Source organism: Vipera ursinii, assembly GCF_947247035.1.
Source record: "Vipera ursinii genome assembly, chromosome: 6".
NCBI lineage: Eukaryota > Metazoa > Chordata > Lepidosauria > Squamata > Viperidae > Vipera > Vipera ursinii.
In genome coordinates, this window is record NC_139515.1 from 41,951,497 (window position 1) to 41,975,798 (window position 24,302).

The 24,302-nt window shown below is 37.3% G+C and overlaps 1 protein-coding gene across 1 annotated transcript; it reads right to left on the minus strand.

Annotated features, from left to right (window-relative positions):
* Positions 1-1,509: 1,509 nt before the first annotated feature.
* On the minus strand, positions 1,510-22,810 carry GNS (glucosamine (N-acetyl)-6-sulfatase). The gene is made up of 14 exons (XM_083365557.1): positions 22,549-22,810; positions 21,021-21,080; positions 18,549-18,755; positions 17,761-17,826; positions 14,234-14,332; positions 13,378-13,545; positions 11,952-12,034; positions 11,027-11,145; positions 10,581-10,684; positions 8,409-8,510; positions 7,760-7,867; positions 7,406-7,516; positions 6,377-6,537; positions 1,510-4,815 (listed from the first exon to the last, which is right to left on the minus strand). Exons 1-14 carry the CDS (start codon positions 22,714-22,716, stop codon positions 4,740-4,742), a joined length of 1,632 nt encoding a protein of 543 aa, XP_083221683.1. The 5' UTR covers positions 22,717-22,810; the 3' UTR covers positions 1,510-4,739.
* Between the last annotated feature and the right edge of the window lie 1,492 nt (positions 22,811-24,302).

Consider the following 24,302-nt stretch of genomic DNA (forward strand, 5'->3'; position numbering starts at 1 on the left):
ACATCTGCAGAGCAGAAATTGGGGACATTTACATTTCCTAGAAAATGGGCAATTCCATTAAAAATACATTGGGCACCCTGCTGAAGTTTGAATATGTGTTGACTGTGGATTTAGTTGCTTGCTCGGTGAAGCCTGACCTTGCTGATCTAGTAAACAATATATATAGTGTCCTGACCTATACCATGATATGAGTTCAGTTCTGTTATAGCAGCTTTGGTGTGTATGTTTTATAACTTCTGGGGGAAAAATGTATTCCAGCCTCATTAAGATTTTTTTTGTGGGTTCCTTAAGTGTACAAATTTCAAGGCAGGATACATAGAACATAGGCAAAATGGAGTAACTTCAGCTTTTAGAAGTAGGGGCTTTGACACAAGCAGGATAATTATTTTGAAATATGTAGGTTCTGTAGGATGCTAGATGTAAGCGGCAAGCAGGAGAAAATATAAAGATAGGGCTAATGTCAGCAAAAGGTCATGGTTAACAGGTATATGAAATGTAAGGGCTTTTTCCTGGGAGGGGATGAAGTGAAATATATTCTGTTTAGGAGCTTCGGATTAGTTGATGGGATGAGCAGGTGGGCTGTTGAGTGCAGTGGGGGGGAGAATCAGCTTTGTTAGAGGGTATAAATACATGGTTTTAAAAATTGTGTGTGAGGCTCAATCTCCTGCACGAGTTTAAGACCACCAGCCTTTGCAAAAGCTCTTTCAATAAAACTTTGTTGCTGGATTCCCAAGTGTGTTTGTCTTTGGAAATCTGAGCCATGTTCCAGACACGTGTGAGGGATGCAAAGGAAGCCATAGTTCCTCTGTGATTTGGTCTGCTACTTAATGGAAACTATTTACAAACCTGTTATGCAAAATACAACTTTTTAAGGGGATGTAAGTACACTTCAATAATAGCTAGGTCCAGTTGTGTCCAGTTTTGCAGAAAGGCATTTTTACTTGCAGCCACTTTTGAAATAAATGTTAGGGTAGTTATTGACAGAACAACTGATATAACATTGTGACTCAAAATCTAAAATTGAGAGGGAAATTGTTAAAATCCTGCTTTTTGAGAACTCAAGAAATACTAGAAACATTGCATTCTAAGCACCTGATTTCCATTTGTGTGTTAAACTCCAGCAATGTATGTATTTATTTAACAAATAATAATGTATTTAACTGAATCCCATTTAAAGAGTCATTTCTTAAATGCAGTGTTAGGAAATCTGGCTTCCCCTGTAAACTTGTCAGAAGCTGACTGGGAAGGTTGCAGATGGAGATTACATGACTCTGGGGGGATGTAATTCATGCTTCCTGGCAAGTGTCTGAATTTCAGTGTTGATTGTAATTTTGAATGGTGGCTAAATGAATGGTTCTAAGTCAAGGACTATTTATAGGGCCAGCCATAATTTTTTTTTAAGAAAAAGATCATTACATTAGCCTAACTTACATTTTTACATAATGTGAAAGCTAAAGCATACAATATTTACTTTATCATTTACTTTTTAAATGCTTCAACATGCTAAAGAAACTAAAATTGCTATAAAATATTTATGGAATAGTTATACAAAATAGATGGGAGGGCAGAGAAATGACCATCAAATGCAAGGGAGTAGAGGTCTAAAGACCTATAGGATAAATGTAAAAGCAATAAGAACTTTTGACAATGTGGATATTTAACACTGGCTACCAGGCTGTCCGTGCTTCAAAGTAAATGTCTACGCCATGTTTTAAAGCAGTTCCCAGTGTTTGTTCCCAATCAACTAGGCCCAAGTACCAAAAGGTGAATAGTTGAGCAGTTATTAGATATGTATAGTAGCACGCTGATTAGTACATTGATTTTAAACGTTCACTTTATTATAGAAAAATTTAATCACTGAAATTGTGTGCAGCATTAAACAGGGTCCTTAAAAGGGCACTTTCTATTAAAAATACTGAATATATGTATGTACAGTTCCCATATTGCACAGAGACATTGACACAATAAAGAAAACTGAAATGGAATGAAATGGCTTTAAGCAACCTTGCAAATGGCTAATTTTTGACATTAATCAATGTAGAAAATTCTTGATTGCCATAAAAGCATCTGGAAACCTGACATCGCATACAGTTCATGCAGTGACTCTTAGCATATCACATAGAACATCTCTAAGGGCAACTTGTCATTTAAAGCATTTGCTTTTGGGTGATTGTTTTTAAAAAGAGGAACAGCTATTTTAGCATAGTGTGGGAAAGTATTACTTAGCCCTTCTAGTTGAATTAATAAAATTAATTTGCATTTGTTCCTGCAAAATGTTTGCAAAAACAGCAAAATCCGATTTAGCAGTCATATCAATTCAGGAAGTTTATGAAACATGGCAATAGTTCCATGCTATCAAACAATTGTGTTAATACCAGCTTGCCAGACTAAAAAAATCCCCAGTGAATGGCTTTTTGTCATGTATTTGCCAAGCATATCTCCCTTTTATGTACAAATTTTATATTTCTATATAACTAATATTCTATAATGCTCATTTTAGCATCCAACAGTAGCATAGTAACTTCATAATAAGACGTGGGTAGACAACTGCCCAAACAATGCCTTGTATATTATAAGTTTATAATTGTTTTTTGTTAAAATGATTAAATCAAGGACATAGGAAGATAAATGTTGAGTAGCTATTACAGGGAAATGATGCTATTTCTCATTCAAGATCAGATAGTTTGCAAATCCAAATATATATTTTTCTGTATTGATTCTTTGTAAATCTTGAAATCTTCAAAAATATGTCCGGTTTTCATATTGAAGTTGCAACTATATGTAATTTTCATATCTAAATCAGTTAAAAACATTTTAAGGTGCAAATTGATTAGTGTTGTAAGATAAAGCCATGTAATAGGAAAGCAAAACCATCAAAATATTTCACAGTATGTTAATTCTATGCCTAACTCCTGATTACTAATTAATTTAGAAGTCATTTACGAGTGCATTAACTAAATATGAAAAATACATAGGTGAATTTCTATAATAGTTGTACATAATAAAAACAAGCCTAATATAAGGAACAGTTCAATACTGAATTACTGTCTGTTCTAGGTTTTACACTGCTTTTGAATTAGACATCATAGTATGAAGAAAGACATAATACTATGTTCTGACTCAGGCATAAAAATAATCTTAAATATTTTGCTAGGCATGAACCTGTAGTACCTCAAGTGTATGTTAGGTATCAATCACATGAGAAATTTAATCATTTTCTTAAGAACATTAAAAGCTGCTGGAACTTTGAAAGCATTAAATGTAAACAAATCTGATTTCAGAACCATCCAGCTGTTAAGTCCAGACCTGGTCATAGTTTACACTCCTACATGTTGAAATAACCTAGGTACAAGTTGGGTATGAGTAATGTCTGCCATCATTTTCAGTTATGCCTTAAGGATGGCATAAGATTGGATCCAATCTCATGTCAGTTTTCCACGTATTGTTTGATTTAGATCCTTAATAATTTTTAAACTGGTGAAACTGAAGATACAATACAAAAGCTTGAACATGTTCAGCTACAATAAATCAAAGCTCAAGATTCACCAAAAGTACGGAAAGAAATGGCACTTAAGAAAAGGAGCTACACTCCTGATCAAAATTGTTCAATAGTCCATTTCAGAGTCATTTGCTGTTGTCTTGCTATTTCTTCAGACAGAAACTCTCTTCAGACTGAAACTATCATAAAAATTGATTTTGTAAGTTATAAAACAAAGCAATCTTATTTCAAATTATTTATCCACTATAAGAGTCATATCCTTTTTAATAGATTGTCATAAAGATGGCAGTTTTCTTTTGAGAAACAGCTAGCCTTTGACTCTGCTTTGCCCAGGAACAAGTTCCATGTTATTTGCAAGAAGTCCATTCAGAAACCTACTCTTATGCAGTGACCAGCTTTTATGAAGACATTTTCTTAAGAACTATCCAGTGCAAAAATACATTGCATTACAAGTGAAGAATAGAAATGTGCTGAGCCATGTAAGAGCCATCCCATTTAGATTTAGATGCAAATGCATCAGTAAAAAAAAAGTCCTACAATGCAAGGAATTTCTGCACTGATGTAATGCAATTTTCATTTTAGTTATTGCACCTAAGGATACCTGGTCTTCTAAACTATTGACCCAAGTTCCAGTTTAAATATTCAGAGTGGCATGCCTTATAATTTCATTGTAGGACTTGTACTATTTCAGTGTACACTTCAAGCAGAAAACACAGTTGGGGGTGAGTGGGAGGATACACATTTAATAGTTTGATACTGACTCAAAATATTGAACTGATTCTGTAGGTAATAATAACACATGTGTAATATCAGACACAGATTCTAGCCAGTGATCCAGATGAACCCTGTAAAACAGGAAAGAAAACAAATGGCAACTAACCTGTTTAATTTAATTCACCATATTCAGAAAGGAAGCAGTACTGAGATGCAACTGTATCTTTTAAAAAGCTGTTAGTAGTTGTACATAGGTGACAGCAGTCCTAACCTCTGTGTATGTAACAAGACCAAACAAGGACATTCAGATTCACATCCCAAATTAATATTTAACTTCAGATGAAACATTTGTGCGGCAATCAGATTTGAGTAGATAGGCCATATCAAGTCTCTAACAAATGGTCAGAGTTTGTTTAACCAGCAAGATCAGCTGATCTAATCTCTCAAAACATCAGAAAAGATTAGGTAGTTTTCTGTAGTCATCTCAAAGAAATGGAGTTGGCAATAAACAAGGTGGCAGGTTCAGCTACAGGGAAGATGCAAGAAGTCTGCGAGTCTGAAGTTCTTGGTTGCCAAACATCAGATGTGGGTTGAATTTATACCTAAAGGAAAAAAGGGAAACAAGAAATGTAAGCAAAGGCCACACACACACATCTGTTAAAAAATCTTGGTAGAGATATGTGCATCTCTTTGAGTTCTGAATGTGTTCTGAATGAGTTCTGAATGTGAGTTCTGATGTGCAATCTCTTTGAGTTCTGAATTCAAAAGTAGTGTAGTGTAGTAATTACAAATACTGGGCTACAATCTGGAAGACCACGAGTTCTAGTCTTGCCTTAGCCATAAAGCCAGCAGGGTGACCTTGGGCCAGTCACTCTTTCTTAGCAATGCCAAACTACTTCTGAAAATGTTGCCAAGAAAACTGCAATATCAGGCCAGTCACCAAGAGTCAAGAGAAACTTATAAAGGAAGGAAAGCCTGTATTACAAAAAAGCACAGTATCACCCCCCCCCCCACTCAAAAAAAAAATCAAATCCTCTAAAATTAACAGAAAATGCTACATGTGGCAGAATGTGGTTCATCAAATAACCAGATGCCCCATTTACATGGATTTTGATCTGGAAATGTTTATAGATGCATGCACATGCAGCAAGAGAGGCAAAGTGTGTTTAATCAAATGTATAGTGCCACTGAATTTATGTATCTCTGGACAGCTTACAATATAAACAGCCATTACGAAATCCCCATTAGGAGAGCAAGAGAAAATAAAGCCAAAAGCAAAAGCAAATCAGGCCCAATAATAAAAAGGCACGAAAACCCCTTATCATCCCGATCAAGAACCAAGTCTTGGATCAAGAACCAAGTCTTCAAGGCTTGATTAAGGGCAGTAGGCCCAGAACAACATGAAGCTTTGCAGGGATGACATACTACAGGGAAGAAGCCACAACAGAGAAGACTTGCTTCCTGCAACCATCAGGTGACATTGTATCAAAGACAAACCCCACAACTTGTCAACTTTGTTGGAACATTCAAGACAGATAGACACAATGAAAGAAAGGCAGTCCCTCAAACAACGAGGCTCTAGTTTATAGGTCACAGCCAATACCACAAATCTCACTTGGAAGACAATTGGTAACTAGTGCACTCATGCAGCAGAGGTGTCTATCAAGGCATACACTGCTTGCATAGCCGCATTTTGGATCAATTGCAGTTTCTGAGTGCTTTTCAAGGAATGCTCGCAGAGAATGTAATAGGTCAAGTGTTGGTAATTTAAGACATGACTGATTGAGGACCAAGTCCTAGTCTGGGAAAGATTGCAATAGGTGTACCCAATGAATCTGGCAAAGACTTCCTGGCCACAACCTGCTCCAAATAGAAGCAGAGAATCCAGGAAAACATCCAGAATGTAAACCAGTTTTGTTTACTGAAGTCTGATCCCATCCAGAACTAAAGATGCCAAATCCTTCATACCAGAAGAACCAAGAGCCCAAGTGATTCTTTCTTATTGGGGTTAAATTTCAACCTGTTCTCCCCCACTTTCATAGCCTCTATGCATTGGAACATGAACTTAGCAGCAGTATTTGGTTGGCCTAGGGTTGAGATGTACAACAACTACCAGCAGCATATTGATGATACTGAACATAATAACTGAAGGAGTATATTTACCCTGGATCGAAAACTCCTGGTGTGCGACACATTGCTCCAGCACAGGACTGTAGCATCATTAGCCGGTAATTCATTTTTTCTAAAATTTCTTGATCTATTGTTTTTGCAATATTAGTTATCTGGTGTGGGTCTGCAGTCAGGTTGTAAACTTCAACAAACACCTTCATGAAAGCAAAAGCAATGCTATTAGAAATATGTACTTAATTCATCTGACAAATCATTGTGATTGACATTTCTTCTGAGTTCTAACACCTTAGTGAAGTTGTTCGTCAATTCAACCAGATTTTTCTTCATGAATGGAAAGCCTAGACTTGGGTTTGGTTAGAAATTAAAATTCATCTAAATGTTAATTTATTCATTAAAAGTATTCATTCACTCAAAGGTATTAAAGACACAGAAGACCAAAAAAGGATAGGTTTGAAGTATTTTTCTCAAATAATTTTTAAAGCATGTGGTTTAAATATGTCAGACTTAAGATAACGCACATCAGTTTTATCAAAAACAATGAATTCTTGTAAGATTGCAACCATGTGGATACAATTAGGGTGGCTGACACAGCTGTTCTCATGCCCACATGGTAGCAACTTCAGGTCTTCTGAAAATGCTAAACACAGGTTTGAAACTGCATCTCTTCAAACAAGAGTTGAAATTTAATTTTCCATTGCAACGTTAAATTTACCACTTAGTGCCATAATTATACTGCCTCCACTGTTGATAACATCTATAGTAAGATTATAATGGAAGCTGCCTATGTAGATTGCACATGCTAATCTCAGTCTTCCCTCAGCTATAAAGAAACAAGCTGTTAAGTCAAAACAGTCCTCTGCCAAGTTTTTACTGCTAATGTTGGTAATCATTGCAGGATTTCAAAATTAAGTTATAGGAGCATCCTGATTTTTTTCCTGCATGTGTTTTAATAGTTTTAAAAGGCTTAATTCAAATCATTATTAATTATAGAAGTATTATATTTTCATAAATATACGAAGGACTACCATTAACATGGAATTATAAAAACAAAGACAAAATTACCTCACGGTCATCAAATTCACAGTACTGCAGATTCCATTTAGTCAACAGCGTCCTTACACATGCGTATGTATTGTTATATGCATCTTCACAAACACAGTCTGGAAAACAGTGCTATAAAAATAGCTAAGTCTTAGAATAATTTTAGTGCCATTCAAATAATATAGAACACTGAAACAGAATATATATCTGAGTCCTTCCCAGAGACCTCCAAAAATGACATCCAAATTTAATTTTACTGTGCCCTGTTTATAGCCAACATTTGACTACTAAATATTTCCATATACAATCATCCCCCTCTACCATTTAGAGTATGAAGGATTCTAAAGGGAATGCAACATTTTTAACATTACGTACAGTAACACCAGGCCCAAGAGCAGGACATGTAGGATCACTGCTGTTATGTCCTTCTCCTTGGTATTCAACCAAAACATCTGATCTCCAGGTCTTGTTTATTTCTCCTCTCTAAAAGTGATTAACAAAAGTGGGAATTATTGCTTTTTGAAGGCTCAGAGACTGTCTAAGCTTCTTTAACCAATCTATTTCTAATCAATAAAACAATCTTAGAATAGAAATAAACTCAATAAATATGAAGACCCCCTCAATAATTTCATGATGAACAACTGTTGCCTTTTCCCAACACGTAGCACCATCAAAAACCCAACTAGTGAAAAACAATTTACAGATGATGTCACATTGCTTAAGTGTGCACAGGAAGATGAGGCATTTTGTCCATCTTGACCAGGGTTCTCAAACTCATAGGGCTCATCTTAGTTTTACAAGATCTCATCTAAAGCTGCATCACCTCAAACCTGCTCAGTTTAAACAGAAATTATCTTTTCTGCATCTGAAGAATACTGATTCAAACGAAGCTACAAAGCAATTCATTCCTACCAGTACTGACAGAAAGGTTTGTGTGAAAATAATTATTGTTACAATCCAGTGACAGTTACACTAAGGAACCCTTAGAACAATTACCAAAATAAATACCTATTTGTGCACTTACCAACAATGGTAACAATGACATTCCATCCATCTGGGTTTTATTCAGATCATATCCTGCAATATCTAATATAGTAGGACCTAAATCAATGTTCGCCACAAGCATCTAGAAGGGAGAAGAATATTAGATTTTCCATCTGAAAAAATTACGTTACAGATTTACAGAATGTCATAAAACTGAAACTAGGAATTGCCAAAACTATAGAAGTAACAAAACTGAAGCATAATTTCCTGCTTCCATTTGCCATTTACTTATATAATCACCAGCTAAAATTCCATCTCAGCAGATACTTTCACTTTAACTTAGACCTGATAACTGGCCACCTGGGATTATATAGACAACTTTTTGGGTTTTTAAGAATAGAGAACAATGGTTCCCAATACTGTATACTGTCCTGGGATCATTAGCAAGTCATGTGGTTATTGTAGGTGATAAATTAGAAGTTTTGTGAGATTTGTGGTTTCTGACCATAATCTCTTAAATTTCAGATGAGAATTCCAATATTCTCTAAATTTTAGTTATCTCTTGAGAATCTCCATTTAGAAAATGTTGCTGGGGTCCCACAAATATTGCATGATTTCTGGATTATGTGTATGCCCTACCATTGTTTAATAACATAGTGTTACACATGAAGGCTTAAAGCCACCGATTCAGAATGTGAACATTCCATTTTATAATAAACAGAATAGTTATGTAGTAATTCTAATTATTAGCCTAATCTTTTCCCATTCTTAATCATAAAAGTATATATAAGGAATTAGAAGGGAGATTCATTTCAGTGTACACAAAAGATACAATAGAAGCAAGGGAGAATGAAAAGGTGAGGAAATTAGTTCCATATTATATACATCAGTATGTGCATTTCTTATCCAACTCTAACCTCAATAAAATGATTAATTTTATTAATGGAAGAGTGGTGTTCAGCAGTTTTTATAATTTTAGGGGGTTGCAATCCTGCAAAGATTTCTTTGCTCTTTTATAGCAATAACATCATGTTTAGGCTTGGCTTGCAAATAGAAAACTTATCTAGCCATTCATGTGAGTAACAAGTGCTTCCAATGACTAGATAAGAGGCTTTATAACAACTTTTAAAAATACTCAGGTATTAAAATAAATGTAATTTCTACTGTTTACCAAGCAGATTCAGAAACAATTACTATTCTATTGCTTTACCTACAGTTTTACTACGTACCTTTTCTTACACAGCCTATTTCTATTCAAAATATCTTGCATTCTTATTAATTATACTCAATATACAATTCATACTATAAATGTTATGGAATCATATTCCATCTCTTTCTATGGGGGGTGAGTTATTACCCCCCGTAGATAGGGCTCGCAACTTCGGAGTCCTCCTAGATTCACAGCTTTCTTTAGAAGATCATATAGTAAATGTGACTAGGGGGGCCTTCGCCCAGGTTCGCCTGGTGCGCTAGTTGCGGCCCTATCTAGACCGGGATGCCTTGCGTACAGACACCCATGGGCTCGTGACCTTTCGTTTGGACTACTGCAACGCTCTCTACATGGGGCTGCCCTTGAGGACCACTCGGAGGCTCCAACTGGTATAGAATGCAGCCGCGAGAGTTGTGTTGGGAGTTTCCCGATACTCCCATGTTACACCCCTGCTCCGCGAGCTGCATTGGCTCCCAGTTGTCTTCCGTGTGAGATTCAAGGTGCTGGTAATGACCTACAAAGCCCTTCATGGCATGGGTCCGGAATACCTCAGGGAGCACCTGCGGCCGGCATCAACTTCCCTCCGCCCAGTGCGCTCCCACTGAGAGGGCCTCCTCAGGGTGCCACCAGTCAAAGAATGTCAACTGGTGGCCCCCAGGGGGAGGGCGTTCTCTGTGGGTGCGCCGGATTTATGGAACCATCTTCCGGTTGAGCTCCGGATGGCGCCCGACCTTCGCTCCTTCCGGCGCGACCTAAAGACCTACCTGTTTGAACAAGCCGGCCTGGCCTGATGGGTGATGGGTTTGGGTTTTATTGCTTTTTATGTATTTTAACTTATTGTTATAGTTCTTGGGCATCTTGTTTAATCTCTTTTAATTTTTGTATTCTTGTCTTTTAACATGTATTGCCCTGTTCACCGCCCTGAGTTCTTCGGGAGAAGGGTGGTATACAAATAAAATTATTATTATTATCATACAACATTGTTCTCAAAGGAAAATATACCTTGTTAGTCTGGTTGGGTTTTACTCCTGGACCTCGAACAAGCAATGGAACTTTAATATCAAATTCATACAGCTGCCGTTTGTCAATAGGCAAAGAAAACTGGCCTATAAATATAGAGAGAAGAAATCCTATCACTCACAACTTTCAAGAAATTCTGAAGCAGAATATTTCATTCTTCAGGTCAGTTTGCAAACTACTATTCTACTTTATCTGATCTTCATGAAATATTTCCAATTAGTTGCTCATCTGTAGGTTTGAAATTTAGTGTTTCCAAATGAGAATATCTGAGGAGCATATGTGATCATCCAAGTTGAAATAAATAATGTCCAATGAGTCTGTACTATTTCTCTCCCCAGTAATACCACATTTTTTTCTAAAGTTTTCCAAATGTATACCTGGAACTCCTAATTAATTCTAGGAGTAATTTATATATAAATATATATTACCTGTATGAAATCCATTGTCTGATGTGTAAAAAATATATGTATTATCTAGCTCTCTCTGAAACTGCAGCTTCTTCACAAGTTTTTCTATTAAATCATCCACTGACAGAAGTGTCCGCCATCTACATACAGATAGGATTGTTCAGGTCAAAATACAAAAGCTTTAGCAGTATTCTACATCTCACAGAAGACATTGATTTCACACATTCTACAAATTCATGGTTTATTTAGGTCAAGTAAGTACTGTCACGTTAGCTGAGCAAAGATTTCTTTGGGGTCTTTTTAAAAAAAATTGCCTGATTTGCTCAATTATAACAGCACTCGTGTGAATCTTACAAGAAATTTTTACTTATTGCTAACAAGCAACATACTAGCTTGAATTGAATATCTGGCTAATTTCAAGTTATTTTATTCTGATTTCAGCGTAGTACTTTCTAAAATTTCTGGACTTCCCAAAATTGCAGAAGGTTAGTTTACAGCAATCAAGTTGAACTAATAGGTCAATTGTCATAAAATGTTTTATAACATTTGCCAAATATCAATTCCATGGGAGTCATGTATTCTGAATTTCTGAATACATTCTGTATGTTATCTTATTTGAGGTACCTTGGCTCAAAATTTGTTGCCCTGTGATGTACCATTTCACCTGGGTAAAGATTAAAGACACAAGAGTTTTAGTAGTACATGTATTGTAGGTTCTATTTTTCCCCTTTGCAGCTACTCTCGAGTTCAGCAGACATGCTGAGATTATAATAATTGGAGAACTTTTGTAGTTAGGGTGGATGACAGATTGCTTTTCAAAAGTACTATTAGCTTAATACTTTCTAAAGCTAATTTCTATATCAAAGCAACAAACTGAAGTATGCATTTTCATACAAGGTTTTCTTCCATTTTCCAAAAACAAATTCCTATAAAATTTGTTTCCTACCTTTTCCTAAAAGCATCATCTAGAAATTGTACTGATGAATTAGTCATTGGAGTCTTTGCTTGTCTGATAAGCCAATGTTTGTCCTGTAAAAACATTGTTAAAACATGAAAAAAATGTACTTAATGTTTAATCAACATTATATAATTCTATTTGAAAATAATGTGCAAATTTTATACGTTTACTCAGAAGTGAATGGCACAGAATTCAGTGTGGCTTGCTCTCACTTATTAGGTACAGAAGAGGTACCCTTAGCTAGCTAGTCTATTTATTTAATGCAATTATTAATTTCAAGCAGCTTTTCCCAAATAAAAAACTGGCCACCACATTTTGGTATTTGACCAATTTCAATAGTTACTATTGCTTAATTTACAACCTCATACATCAAAAGACCAAAGGAAAACTGAGCACCAGAATTTTCCATAAAGATACAGTGTATTTTGCCATTTGCTGTTGTACTAATATTTCTTCTATAAAGAAACCTAAACTCAAACATTTTGATTTCTAAATGTTTTTTATTATTTTTCATTAATAAAATAATATTGTCTTAGTGAAAAGTCTTACTAGGCAGGAAGTAACAAAAACACCAAATATTGCTAAAGCACAAGACCTTGAATAGAGGAATAAAAAAAACTCTAGCCAATATAAAATGAAGAGATATCGTTATGCTTATATCATGAAGCAGAGCATCATACGGCCTTCATTTTCATCTAGAATCAGAAGTCATCAGTCTAATCTGGAGTTGGTATTTTGTCAAAACAAAATGTGTGGGTCATTGTTTGCTAACTATACACAACCCATTTTATTGTGCAGTCCACACAGATTAGCATATTTAAAAGAGGAATCTATCCAACCACAACTGAAAAATAATATAATTTCAGGACAGTTTGCATCATCTTGTTAATAAATGCACATTTAAATTTTAATTAAATAACTGCATTTCTTACAATCTTATATATATTGAAAAATAATCTTGGGTTTAATTATCTATATTCTCAAATAAACCGGCAAAAGACATCAGCTATAGAGAATTTTTAAAACAAACAATTTAAAAGCATCCACCCTTACACATTATCTTAGAAATGAGAAAGCTGGATCATGCTTTGGATACAGATTAATAAATCTGTGTCAGAATGCTAGGTAAAAGGATGTAGGCAAAGTTGTTAAAAATAAATTAGTCAAAAGAATGAAGTATAGAGAGAGTCATATGCATCAGGTGGCAAAAAATGAAATGAAGTGACAAAAATATGTAATATTCTAGTGGGAAAATATCCAGTGTAAACAAAACCTAAAAATTAAAAAAAGAGATTTGCTACTACATATATTTGCTGCTATATATATTGTAAGGTCATAAAATTAAAGCAGAGATTCATTAAGAATATCTAGCAAATACTAACAACAGTATCTGTAAAAGATCCAGAATCTATACCTTTCCATGGATATTGAAGTTATTATTTCTTGGAGCACTGACATTCTCAAAACTCTTCTTATACTGTGGAGCAGCTATCCAAGGTGAGTGCGGTGCTGGAGTTGCTATCATCATGAAAAATGGCTCAAAGCTGGATTTATATTCCAGAAAATCCAAGGACATATTAGCCTGAAAGCAGATGCTTATTAATTTATTTACTCATTATCATACTGAATCAGAATCAGGTGTCTCTAAGCGAATACTTTGAGTTCACAAACCATTACATTTATTTTAAATGTCTTGTGTTTACCTTTCAAACTAAGAAATAAAGAAAACATTGCAAGGCAAAACTCCTGATCTTCAGATATAGTAATTCAAGGATTAAATTGTGTAGAGATACAAGTCTATGGATCCTGGATATAAAACTGCAATAAAGTATGATAGTGATGATGAGGATAACCTTGGGAAGATTCAGGAATGCCTCGATATCCAAAAAAACCACAAAACAATAGCATAGAAAACTAGGAACTACAAGGAGATGTGGTGCAAATTGGTCTCCTGAATAATTTCATAAATACAATGAGACATGCACTTAAGAGTTAGGATTTTACTTGTAGCATTTCATTCTTATCATCATACTGTGAACAGTTTGAGCAATATGTTATTTCCAGACAGATAACTGTATTAGGACTGTATAGCAAAACAACGTTTTGCATCATTTTAATTTAGATAACTGGATTATGGCATAACATTAGAGGGACTACAGTATAATCTACTGCACTGAAGTCTGTGCATAACAAATATGTTAGCATTTTATGGGCATTCAATATGCTACTAGAACAAATAAATGTGCTAAAACTAGCTGAAAAATTCTTACCAGTACATCTGTCAGGTAATCCATGCTGTAGTTCGCACCATGCCTACGTGCTTTTCCATTTACTGAAAGTGTGTAATTATAATATTTGGAGTTTTTTTCCTAACATAAGAAAATAAAAATACAATGTTTATGCCCAGGAAAGAGACAATAATAGAACAAAACCAATATTTTTTAGAATGTTGGCTTATTGAGCTAAATTCTGCTCCCAATTGGTTTGTCATATTATGTCTGAATTAGGGTTATTTCTCCCTAATCATCTAAAATCTTACCAACCTAAAATAAATTCTATGTACTGATTCTGGCTTTGAGCAAATCAAACTAAGGCTACCAATTCAGATATAACACTAAAAGTACTTGCAGGAAGAGGTTTTCTGATTTAATAATTAAGCACTATCAATGAGGAAGCATCTACCATTATACTTAATCTGAATAAACTGGAATTCTTATAATCTTGCCTGAATTAGTCACACGGAACTGTTGTTGACATAATATTTGTTGTTGTATCAACTGTTGTTGACATAAAAGTTACAAAGAAGCAACTTTAAGTCATAGCAGATATCAATCTTAAATATTCAATATACAAATTTATTTATAACAGAATTGGGTAATAAACACATAGGTATTATCCCATTCTTAATAATACCTATCTTTTGTTTTATACACACACACGTGTGTGTGTGTGTGTGTGTGTGTGTGTGTGTGTGTGTGTGTGTATTACCTTGCTAGGCCCCAAACATGGGATAAATCTTATTTCTTGTTTCAGCCTAACCCAAGGCCATCAACAGGCAGTAGTCACAGCAGTGACAGCTCCTATTTTTGTAAATAACCCTAACCCCTTTAATTCTTTGTTAGCAAAACCAAAAAAATACACATATATATCTATATCTATATATGTAGGTCTTGGCGTATTCGGGTCTTTTCCCGTGTAGGATTGAGGGTGTCTTGGTGACGTTTCGACGAGGTCCCACTCGTCATCTTCAGGCTGGTGTCTTCGGTTTCGTGCTTGTGCGGGAAAAGACCCGAACACACACACACACAAACACACACATATATAAAAGGGATGAAACAATTGATTTAATGAAAAAATGGACAATGAAGAAAACCAGAAGTTTCACTAATAAACTGGAAACTGGAGTACATTGAACTTTGCAGGACCATAAGAAAATGTATCCAAGAAGAAACATATCAGTTTATCATGAAGCTTGTGAAAAAGGCAATTGAAAAGAGATTAATAGAGCAAAATGCAAGCTTATAAATACAGGAAAGAAGGTTTTTGCATTAAAACAAGAAGATGGCTCTGTGTGTAGAACAAGAAAGGAAATGTTAGAAATTGGAAAATTCTATTCACAGCTATACAAAGATCAAGATTACTCAAACGTAACAACACTCATAAACAGCTTCAGGAAATGACTGTGTTATGGTTGAAATGCTGAAAGCTGATGCTCACAATTTACACAAGATACTAGCAAAACTATACTTGAGATGCCTGAGAAGAAAAAGTACCAGATGCACAGAAAATGCTGAAGTGATTCTTATACACAACAAAGGGGCCCACAATGATTTAAAGAACTATCGACCAATAAGCTTCCTTTCAGTCATCTACAAGGTTTTCACCAAGATAATAGCAAAAAGAATATTGAGAACATTAAATGATGCACAGCCAAAGGACCAGGCAGGGTTCAGAAGTGGCTACAGCACAATGAATCACATCCTGGTTGTTCAGCAAGTCATTGAAAGGCACACCGAGTACAACATGCCTCTGTGCATGGCTTTCATTGACTACGAAAAGGCGTTTGACTCAGTATTCCAGCAAGCAATAATTAATGCATTGCTTAATCCTAGGCTTTTCAAACTTTTCATCGATTGTACCACTTTTAGGATATAGCAACATCCGAGTACCACCAGTCGCCTAGCAAGGTGTTAAAAACTTGATGACCAAAAAAAAAAAAAGGAAAAAAGTGAAGTACAGGTAGTCCTCGACTTACAACAGTTCGCTCAGTCACTGTTCAAAGTTACAATGGCACTGAAAAAAGTGCTCCCCAAGCCACAGCTGAGCAAGACACCTGCCTGCCCACCCGGAAGCATTCTTCCTCCTGAGGTTTTCATCATTGTGAGCATTTCTGTTGAGGATTGGCAGTGGGGGTGGGATAGGGGTGTTTGGTTTTTATTCCCTCTGTCTGCTGGGTGGTTGCAGCAGGTTTTGGTCACTTCACATGACACTGTGACCATCATAAATATGAATCAGTTGCCAAGCATCTGAATGTAAATCACAAGACCCTGGAGATGCTATAACATTCCAGCTGATCAGCGCCTCTTCTGGGCTCAGCAGAAGCGCCGGGATCAGTGCCGAGCTCCAGCTGGAGCCTGGCGCTGATCCTGGCACTTTCGTTGAGCCCTGACAGCCTTGCAACTCCAGCCATCTCTCGCTCAGGCTTGTGCGGTGCTGCCACCGGTTCAGCTCATTCCCCTCCCCCGCTACCACTTTTCTAGGATGGTCGCGTACCACCTGCCAGGTGCCAACATACCACAGGTGGTACCCGTACCACTGGTTGAAAAGCCCTGGCTTAATCAAGGCATAGAAACTGCTTACGTAAGTGCATAGTACAATCAATACATTAAAAAGCAATGGCAACAATTTGCCTTAATGATCTTAAAGTGGAAATCAACATAGAACGAGGTGTATGACAAGGAGACACAGTATCACATATGCTTTTCTCAGCCTGCCTTGAAGAAGTATTTCACAAACTACACTGGGCAAAACATGGAATAAAAATCAATGGCGGCTATTTAAATCACTTAAGATTTGCAGATGATGTTCTCTTCTCACAAGACCTAGAAGAGCTACAAAGACACATAAAAAAGCTGCGTGAAGCAGAAGAATCATTTGGCTTAAAAATAAACCTGAAAAAGAACCAGGTTATATTTAATAAAATCACCAAAGAAAGGAAAAAATTATATCTGGAAAAGAACTAGAGGTGACACAATAAAGAAAATTGAACGGTGCGTTAAATGTGGTTGGCAGGATTCGGAATGCTAAACATAATTTTCAAAAACAACCTCCCCTATATGCCTGAAAAGTTTTCGATCCGTGTGTGCTACCTGCTCTAACATGCTAGTAAAACATGGACACTAGCCTCACAAGCAATACAAGAGCTACAAGTGGTGCAAAGAGCTGTGGAAAGATACATGCTTGGCATTACAAGACAAGATAGAAAGACCTGTACATGGATTAGAGAACAAATGAAAGTATACAATATCATCAAGAGAGTAAAAGAATTGAAATAGAAATGGGCTGGTCACATAGGAAGAACTGATGGCAGTTGGACCAAGGCAGTCGTAGAAAAAAAGTGTCCATGAAAGAGAACTAAAACAAGATGGATTGACTACATCAGCAAGTATTGTGGGCCCAATTGGCAAAAGAAAGCTCAGGACCATGCAGAAGGGGCCTTCATCCTGCAGTGGATAGACAATGGTGAGGAAGGAGAAGGAGAGAAAGACATACATACAGTATGTCCTTTTATACTTACCAAGGCATACCAAAAACTCCATCCAGGAGGAACATGGCCAAGTCCTCCTGCATCTTCTGCTCCATACTGGAAAAAGAAAAATCTAATATTAAAGCAGCTTATTTTCTAATTTTCTCAGCAAAAAAAATCTTGAGTACCAACAACAGAGTACCCAAACCTAGAAGAGGTTTGAAGAGTGTACCATGGCTGATTTAAAAAATATAAAGCTTTAAGGTAAATGTTTTCTTCATGTAGATTTTTTTTTCAATTGCAAAAGGCAATCCATGCACATATTGAGAGTTTGCATATAACTGCCTAATCCCATAGAGGCTTATAGATTCCATAACCATCAAATGATTTAATCAAGAGCTTCACTATTAAAAGTAGCGCTCATTTATTTGGGGAAAGATGGCTTCTGATGCTAACTTTCCATTAGTTCAATTATAAGTAGGCTCTTAAGAACAAGCAGCTGATCATTCTCCACTGAATGCCACAAAATGTACCACACAAACTCTCTCACATTTAGATAACATATACTTATGATAATTGGTCAGATTTTAAAATAAGGCAATTCAACTAATTCCCATTGTATTTAAGTACTGTATGAATTCTTGCTCTTACATTAATACATACTCTTAATTTTATAGCTTAATTTTCAGGAGCATGATTTCCTCTCTCTATATATAATATTTAGATTATTTGGATTAATCCAAAGATATTCTATTTTCCTTGTGCAATCAGAGATTTTATATACGCAAAAACATTTTAAAATGGGTATTTCAAACAATATATATCATATATAAACATACCTCATTCAAGTATTTTCCAGCAAAAAATGTTTGATAGCCACACTCAGACTTGAGTAGAGCTGGAAAGGTATATGGCTCCTGAATCTTCTGCCAGGATTTGCTGCTACAATTTCCTTCCAAAGTATTATTTACAACATGATGATTATGTGGATATTTTCCTGTCAAGATGCTGGCTCTACTAGGACAACATAGTGCACTGGGTACATACTACATAAAAAATGATTATAGAAATTAGATAGTACAACACTAATTTCCTGCATCCCTACATTTCAGTCTATAACTTTTACAAGCAAATTAACATAAACAGATTGGTAATTGCAGGCCTTACTATTTGTGGGTTTAGTAGTTTGCATAAAATTTCTAAAACTATTCTACATACAATATTCAAATACATTTTAAAATACTTGATGATATAATATCCAGATATCCCAAAAGTAATAGGGTACTCGCCAAAATAAATACCTCTCACTAATATATATTAATGGATAGAACTCTTATTTTCTAGCTAGGCAACACTAGAGAATTCTTATTACTTTGCTTGCTATTATAACCTAGTAATTATTTTAATTTTACATTTAGTGAAAGATTAGAACTAGTGAGAATTGCAGTTCTCTCATGACTGTAATGAATAAGATCTTTATTGCGAAAATATTTTACAACACAGGAAATAAGAATCAAATGTCATATTTTTAAGGAATATTTTAGCATTTTTTTCCAGTTTACTGTCAAATTTTAACTAGGTTCTGGAACACTATCTTTCATAAGGTGATAGAACACAGCACTTCAAATAATACTGCTAAACCAAAACACTGTCTAAATTGCAAACTCTTCAAAAAACATTGAAACATCCTGAAGTGCTCTAGTTAATCTCAGTAGATATACTTTGAGCATTGGAATAGATAATGTTCTCCCACATGGTTTAAACCAGAGGATTCCAACCTTTTTGATTTGGCGGCCCAGAAAGGGAGGCAGGCACCATTATGTGCGCATGTGCAAATGCACTGCACATGTACAAAAATGGGCCACATGTGAGTGCATGCAAACATGCAAATGGCCACACACAAGTGCAAGCGCATACGGAAACAACCACACATGAGCACATGCACACATGCAAATGGGGCTGCATGGGTGCGAGTGCTGCAAATGGGGCAGCACTGGCACTGGTGGGACGCTATGGGTGCCACTAGTGCAAGTGGGACACTCTGGGGTGGTGTGGTGCTAGCACCGGTGGGATGCTCAGTGAGGTGCTAGTTCCAGTGGGACAGGGCGGGGCGGCGCTAGTGCTAGGAGGCTCAGGGGCGGGGTGGCGCTAGTGCTGATGGGATGCTCAGGGGCAGGGCGGCACTAGTGCTGGTGGAATGCTCGGGGGTGGGGTGGTGCTAGCGCCAGCGGGATGCTCGGGGCAGCTCTAGCGCAAGTGTGTGGCGGTTGTGCATGCATGTGTGGGGGGTTGAGTGCATGCCCGGTGGCCAAGTGGCCGCAGTCCAGTAGTGGGCCACAACTCACAGGTTAGGGACCCTTGGCTTAAACAATCTCATTTACAAAGCTGTTTGGGTTTGTATAACAACACTTGTATTCCACGTCCCCTAAAATCCTTTCCCAGTAGTTTGAGATGATAACCAACAGGAAGGATACATCCAGTACTGAGGGATAGCATAAGCCAAACATTAAGAAATCGACCTAACCTGCCTCTCCCCATCCCCTCATTATCTTTCTGACTAAATTTCTAGGAAGAGCAAAAAATTTCCACCATTCATGCCAAAAGTATTTGAAAGTATTGTATATCTCCAACCAACATAAAAAGAAAAATGAAATTCCTAGCAGTTTTTGTTAACAGCTTAACTGCCACCTAGATAATTATACTGCAAACAAGCAGAATACCCATAATTAAGGAAAAATTACTAAGTAATTTTGATAGAAATCAGAATACCTAATTAAAACAATGCCCAAATCTAACAAATAGCCCAAAGAACTCTCTGGTGTTGCCTAGCTAGAAAATAAGATTTTCCCAATATTTTTACTTCAGCAAAGTATTAGCGATGGCAATTCTGCACCACAGAACTCATTATATTTTCTAGAGCATGGGTTCCCAACCCCCGGTCTGTGGACCAGGACTGTAGCATGCCAGCAAACAGTTCACACTAACAAGGAAAGCCCCATCCACATGATGCAGACAGCACACAAAACCACGCCTCCTCTGGTCCGCGGAAAAATCTCTCTCCAAATAACCGGTCCCTGGTGCCCAAAAGGTTGTGGACCTCTGTTCTAAAGGTCCTATGGCTCTATAATATCCTTTTCAAACCAAAATATTCACAAGCTAGCTTACTGACTACTAGGGCACAAAATTGTTGGGACACTAAAATTCTGCCCAGCCCTTTTCTTGACTTTAATTATTCATGCCTTGAGTCAGTTGTTTTCTGTCTTTTCTTATAGAATCAATTTTGCAAAATCCACCACAAATTATGTACTTACAGCATTTGAGAAAGTTAGGCCCATTTCTGCAATAAGAGCATTGGTCTTTTTCAAAGGTGTCTGCAATAAAGGAAATATATAAAGAATCGTACAATGTAAAAAGGAAGATTTCATGACTGAAATCTTAGGATTTAATCAGAATAATACTACATATGCTAGAATTTTTCCCAACTGCACATTTTGATTAGCTGCATATACAGTGTTCCAGCTAAGCCAGAATTGTTTGATGTTGCATGCTTTAATGTTCAACAATAAAACTTTGTAATTGCAGACTAAGAAGCCAATATTGTTTTAGCACTGAAATCTCAAAATCTGAAACAAATCATTCCATAACTACTACAGTATATTAAATTCTTGCATGGAAAACCAGCTGGTTTCTGCTCAGACATATTCTCTTTCTTAGGAACAAGCATAGAGATGCAAAGCAGGTGCTGTTAACATGTTACAATAGTGGAATTATGTGCTTTACACAATCATTAGTCAGTAACGAGAATAGAATGTAGTAAACAAACCTTTTAGAAAATATATTTCAGAAAAATGTCATTCATGGCCAATGCTGATGGTTAAGTCAATAAATATTCTGGATTTTTTTGTCTTTCCAGTTTCCATAGAATATAGTTTAAATATTTAAAGATTGCTTCAGGACTCAGCTAGTATTTTAAATAGCATGAGCCCTGAACCTGAAACACAGACCAGATATTGTTCATTCCCCAAAGAATGTTAGAACAAACCTTGAGGCAGAAAATCCCAAAAGCATTTCTACTAAGCAATAAGAGCACAACCCATAAATTAAACAATTTCCTTCCTTTTAGATTACTCAGAATCAGCTGCTGCAAATGGGCTGCTTAATTCTAGAGCAGTCCCTGCTAAATACCAAAAGATGTGACTATGGCCATGCCTTTCCACACTTTCTTACTTGGAAAGTGGGAATGTCTCTAAACACTTATTTTGATTGGTTCCACTACAGGTGCATGCCGGATTGTATGCATTTCGTCTACAGACCACTATAGTTGCAACTCTTTTTAAAGTATAGTAAAAGGCTCTTTTTAAATCCCTTTCTAGAATGGAGAAACAACCACACACCAAGTGTAATGTGTGTGTGCGTGTTTGTTACTCCCTTGATTGTCGGACAACTTCAATCCAAAGTATCCTCGGGCCGACCTAACAAGCGGTAACTTCCTCTATTCAATGAATTCCAGGTTACAGACGGCTTCAGTTCTCTTCCCCCTATTCATGCACGTTTACTCAGAACTGGGTTCCATAGTGCCCTTCCTCCTCTGCAAGCTGCAGAAAGAGAGTAGTAGCTCAGACGTATTATCAGGACACTCCGTCCTGGGTGTCTGTGAGCACAGAGAGGTCGTTGCAGAGTGCTTTCTCCCCTCCCTCAAAGATGTCGGGGCTTTTCTGCGCTTTCCTCAGTATCGCATCGGAACCTCTCCGAACCACCCATATTCGCCGCTCCTGCTACCCGAGGGTTCATCTCCCCCTCTCCCCATCCACACAACGCGCAGAACAAGAGCAAAGCTACCATTCCCCCAAGGTAGACGTCCTGGTCGTCTGTCAGAATCAGCACTACATTGGGTTTCCGCTCCCCGCTGAGCCCAGCTGCTCCTGCTTCAGCGCCGACCCAAGCAGTAGAAACGAGGACCAGCAAGCACACCAAAGGCCGAGCCAGAATCGAGGAAGCTCGAGCCATCCTTACATCCGAGCCAGGAGCGAACGGAAGGGAAAGAGGAGAGGAGGTAAAGCACCGGACCGCGCAAGACAGTCGCGATACAAGGGTGCTTCCTTATTTCTCCTTCTCCCGCCTCCTCTACTCTGATAGGCTGATGGACGGAGCCAAATCAGGTTCACGTGACCTGGAGACCTCCAGCAACTTCCGCGAAGGCTGTAAATGCGCTTCGGGTCTATCCACTCGCTCTGCGTTGCTGCCGCGCTCCGGTTGTGATTGGCTCCGATTGCTCCAGCCGTCGGATTTCCTCGAGGGAAGGTCGCCGAAGGGCTGTATCGGGATTTCATTGGTGTTAAGACGTTGAGTTCTATCTCCTGTTTAGGGGCTGAGTGTTTGTCTCAGCTTTGAAGCATATCAATCTTAAGAATAATGATGTATTACTGTAATATCTTTTACCAAAGCATGGAACAAAATATTTTTTTAAAAGAAAACAAAACAATAGTTACAAACAGACCTGTGAAATTAGGTGGTCTCAACGGCTCTCTAAAAGAATGCAAATGACCAGCTGCCTGCAAAGAGTATAAATCCTCTGGTACCCCACCAATCAGAGAGACCTAAAAAAGCTTCTGGGATGAGAAACAAAACAGGTTCAAAGGAAAAACACAAAAGTCCAGTTTCCTGTGAAAAAGCACCTGTGAGATAACTATGATCTGGATCACTGAGAATCTCCATATACCTGTGAAATTAATAACATAGCTAATTTGTATCCAACAACTATAATGGTGGACATTGCAACCCTTCATATCTGATCACACTGGTTACTATTTTCACATTTAGCTTTTGTTGTTGTTAGCTGCGAAGTCGTGTCCGACCCATCGTGACCCCATGGACAACGTTCCTCCAGGCCTTCCTGTCCTCTACCATCTTCTGGAGTCCATTTAAGCTCATGCCTACTGCTTCAGTGACTCCATCCAGCCGCCTCATTCTCTGTCATCCTCTTCTTCTCTTGCCCTCAACCTTTCCCAGCATTAGGCTCTTCTCCAGTGAGTCCTTCCTTATCATTAGGTGGCCAAAGTATTTGAGTTTCAACTTCAGGATCTGACCTTCTAAAGAGCAGTCAGGGTTGATCTCCTCTAGGACTGACCGGTTTGATCGCCTTGCAGTCCAAGGGACTTGCAGGAGTCTTTTCCAGCACCATAGTTCAAAGGCCTCAATTCTTTGGTGCTCAGCCTTTCTTATGGTCCATCTTTCACTGCCATACATTGCAACTGGGAAGACCATAGCCTTGACTATACACACTTTTGTTGACAGGGTGATGTCTCTGCTTTTTAGTGTGCTGTATAGATTTGCCATGGCTTTCCTCCCCAGGAACAAACAAGTTAATAAGTTATTAAAATTTCAGACTTATTTTTTTCTGATGCAACAAGCCAACATGGTAATTGTTTATGAATTCTACTTAAAATCTGATTTATTGAAAAATGTTGCTGGTTTTTCATTCTTGGAATAGAATAGAGCTGAAAGGGACCTTGGAACCCTTCTAGTTCAGCCCCCTGCTCAAGCAGGAGAACCTATACCAGGGGTAGGCAACCTCGGCTCTTTTATGACTCATG

Excerpts from the sequence above, each read along its gene's own strand:
- GNS (XM_083365557.1), bottom strand. The coding sequence starts at position 22,716 with ATGGCTCGAGCTTCCTCGATTCTGGCTCGGCCTTTGGTGTGCTTGCTG. Across the intron at positions 11,146-11,951 it reads GATGATGCTTTTAGGAAAAG|ATGGCGGACACTTCTGTCAG; the intron begins GTAGGAAACAAA and ends ATCTGTATGTAG. Across the intron at positions 7,517-7,759 it reads CTCTTGGGCCTGGTGTTACT|CACTGTTTTCCAGACTGTGT; the intron begins GTACGTAATGTT and ends CTATTTTTATAG.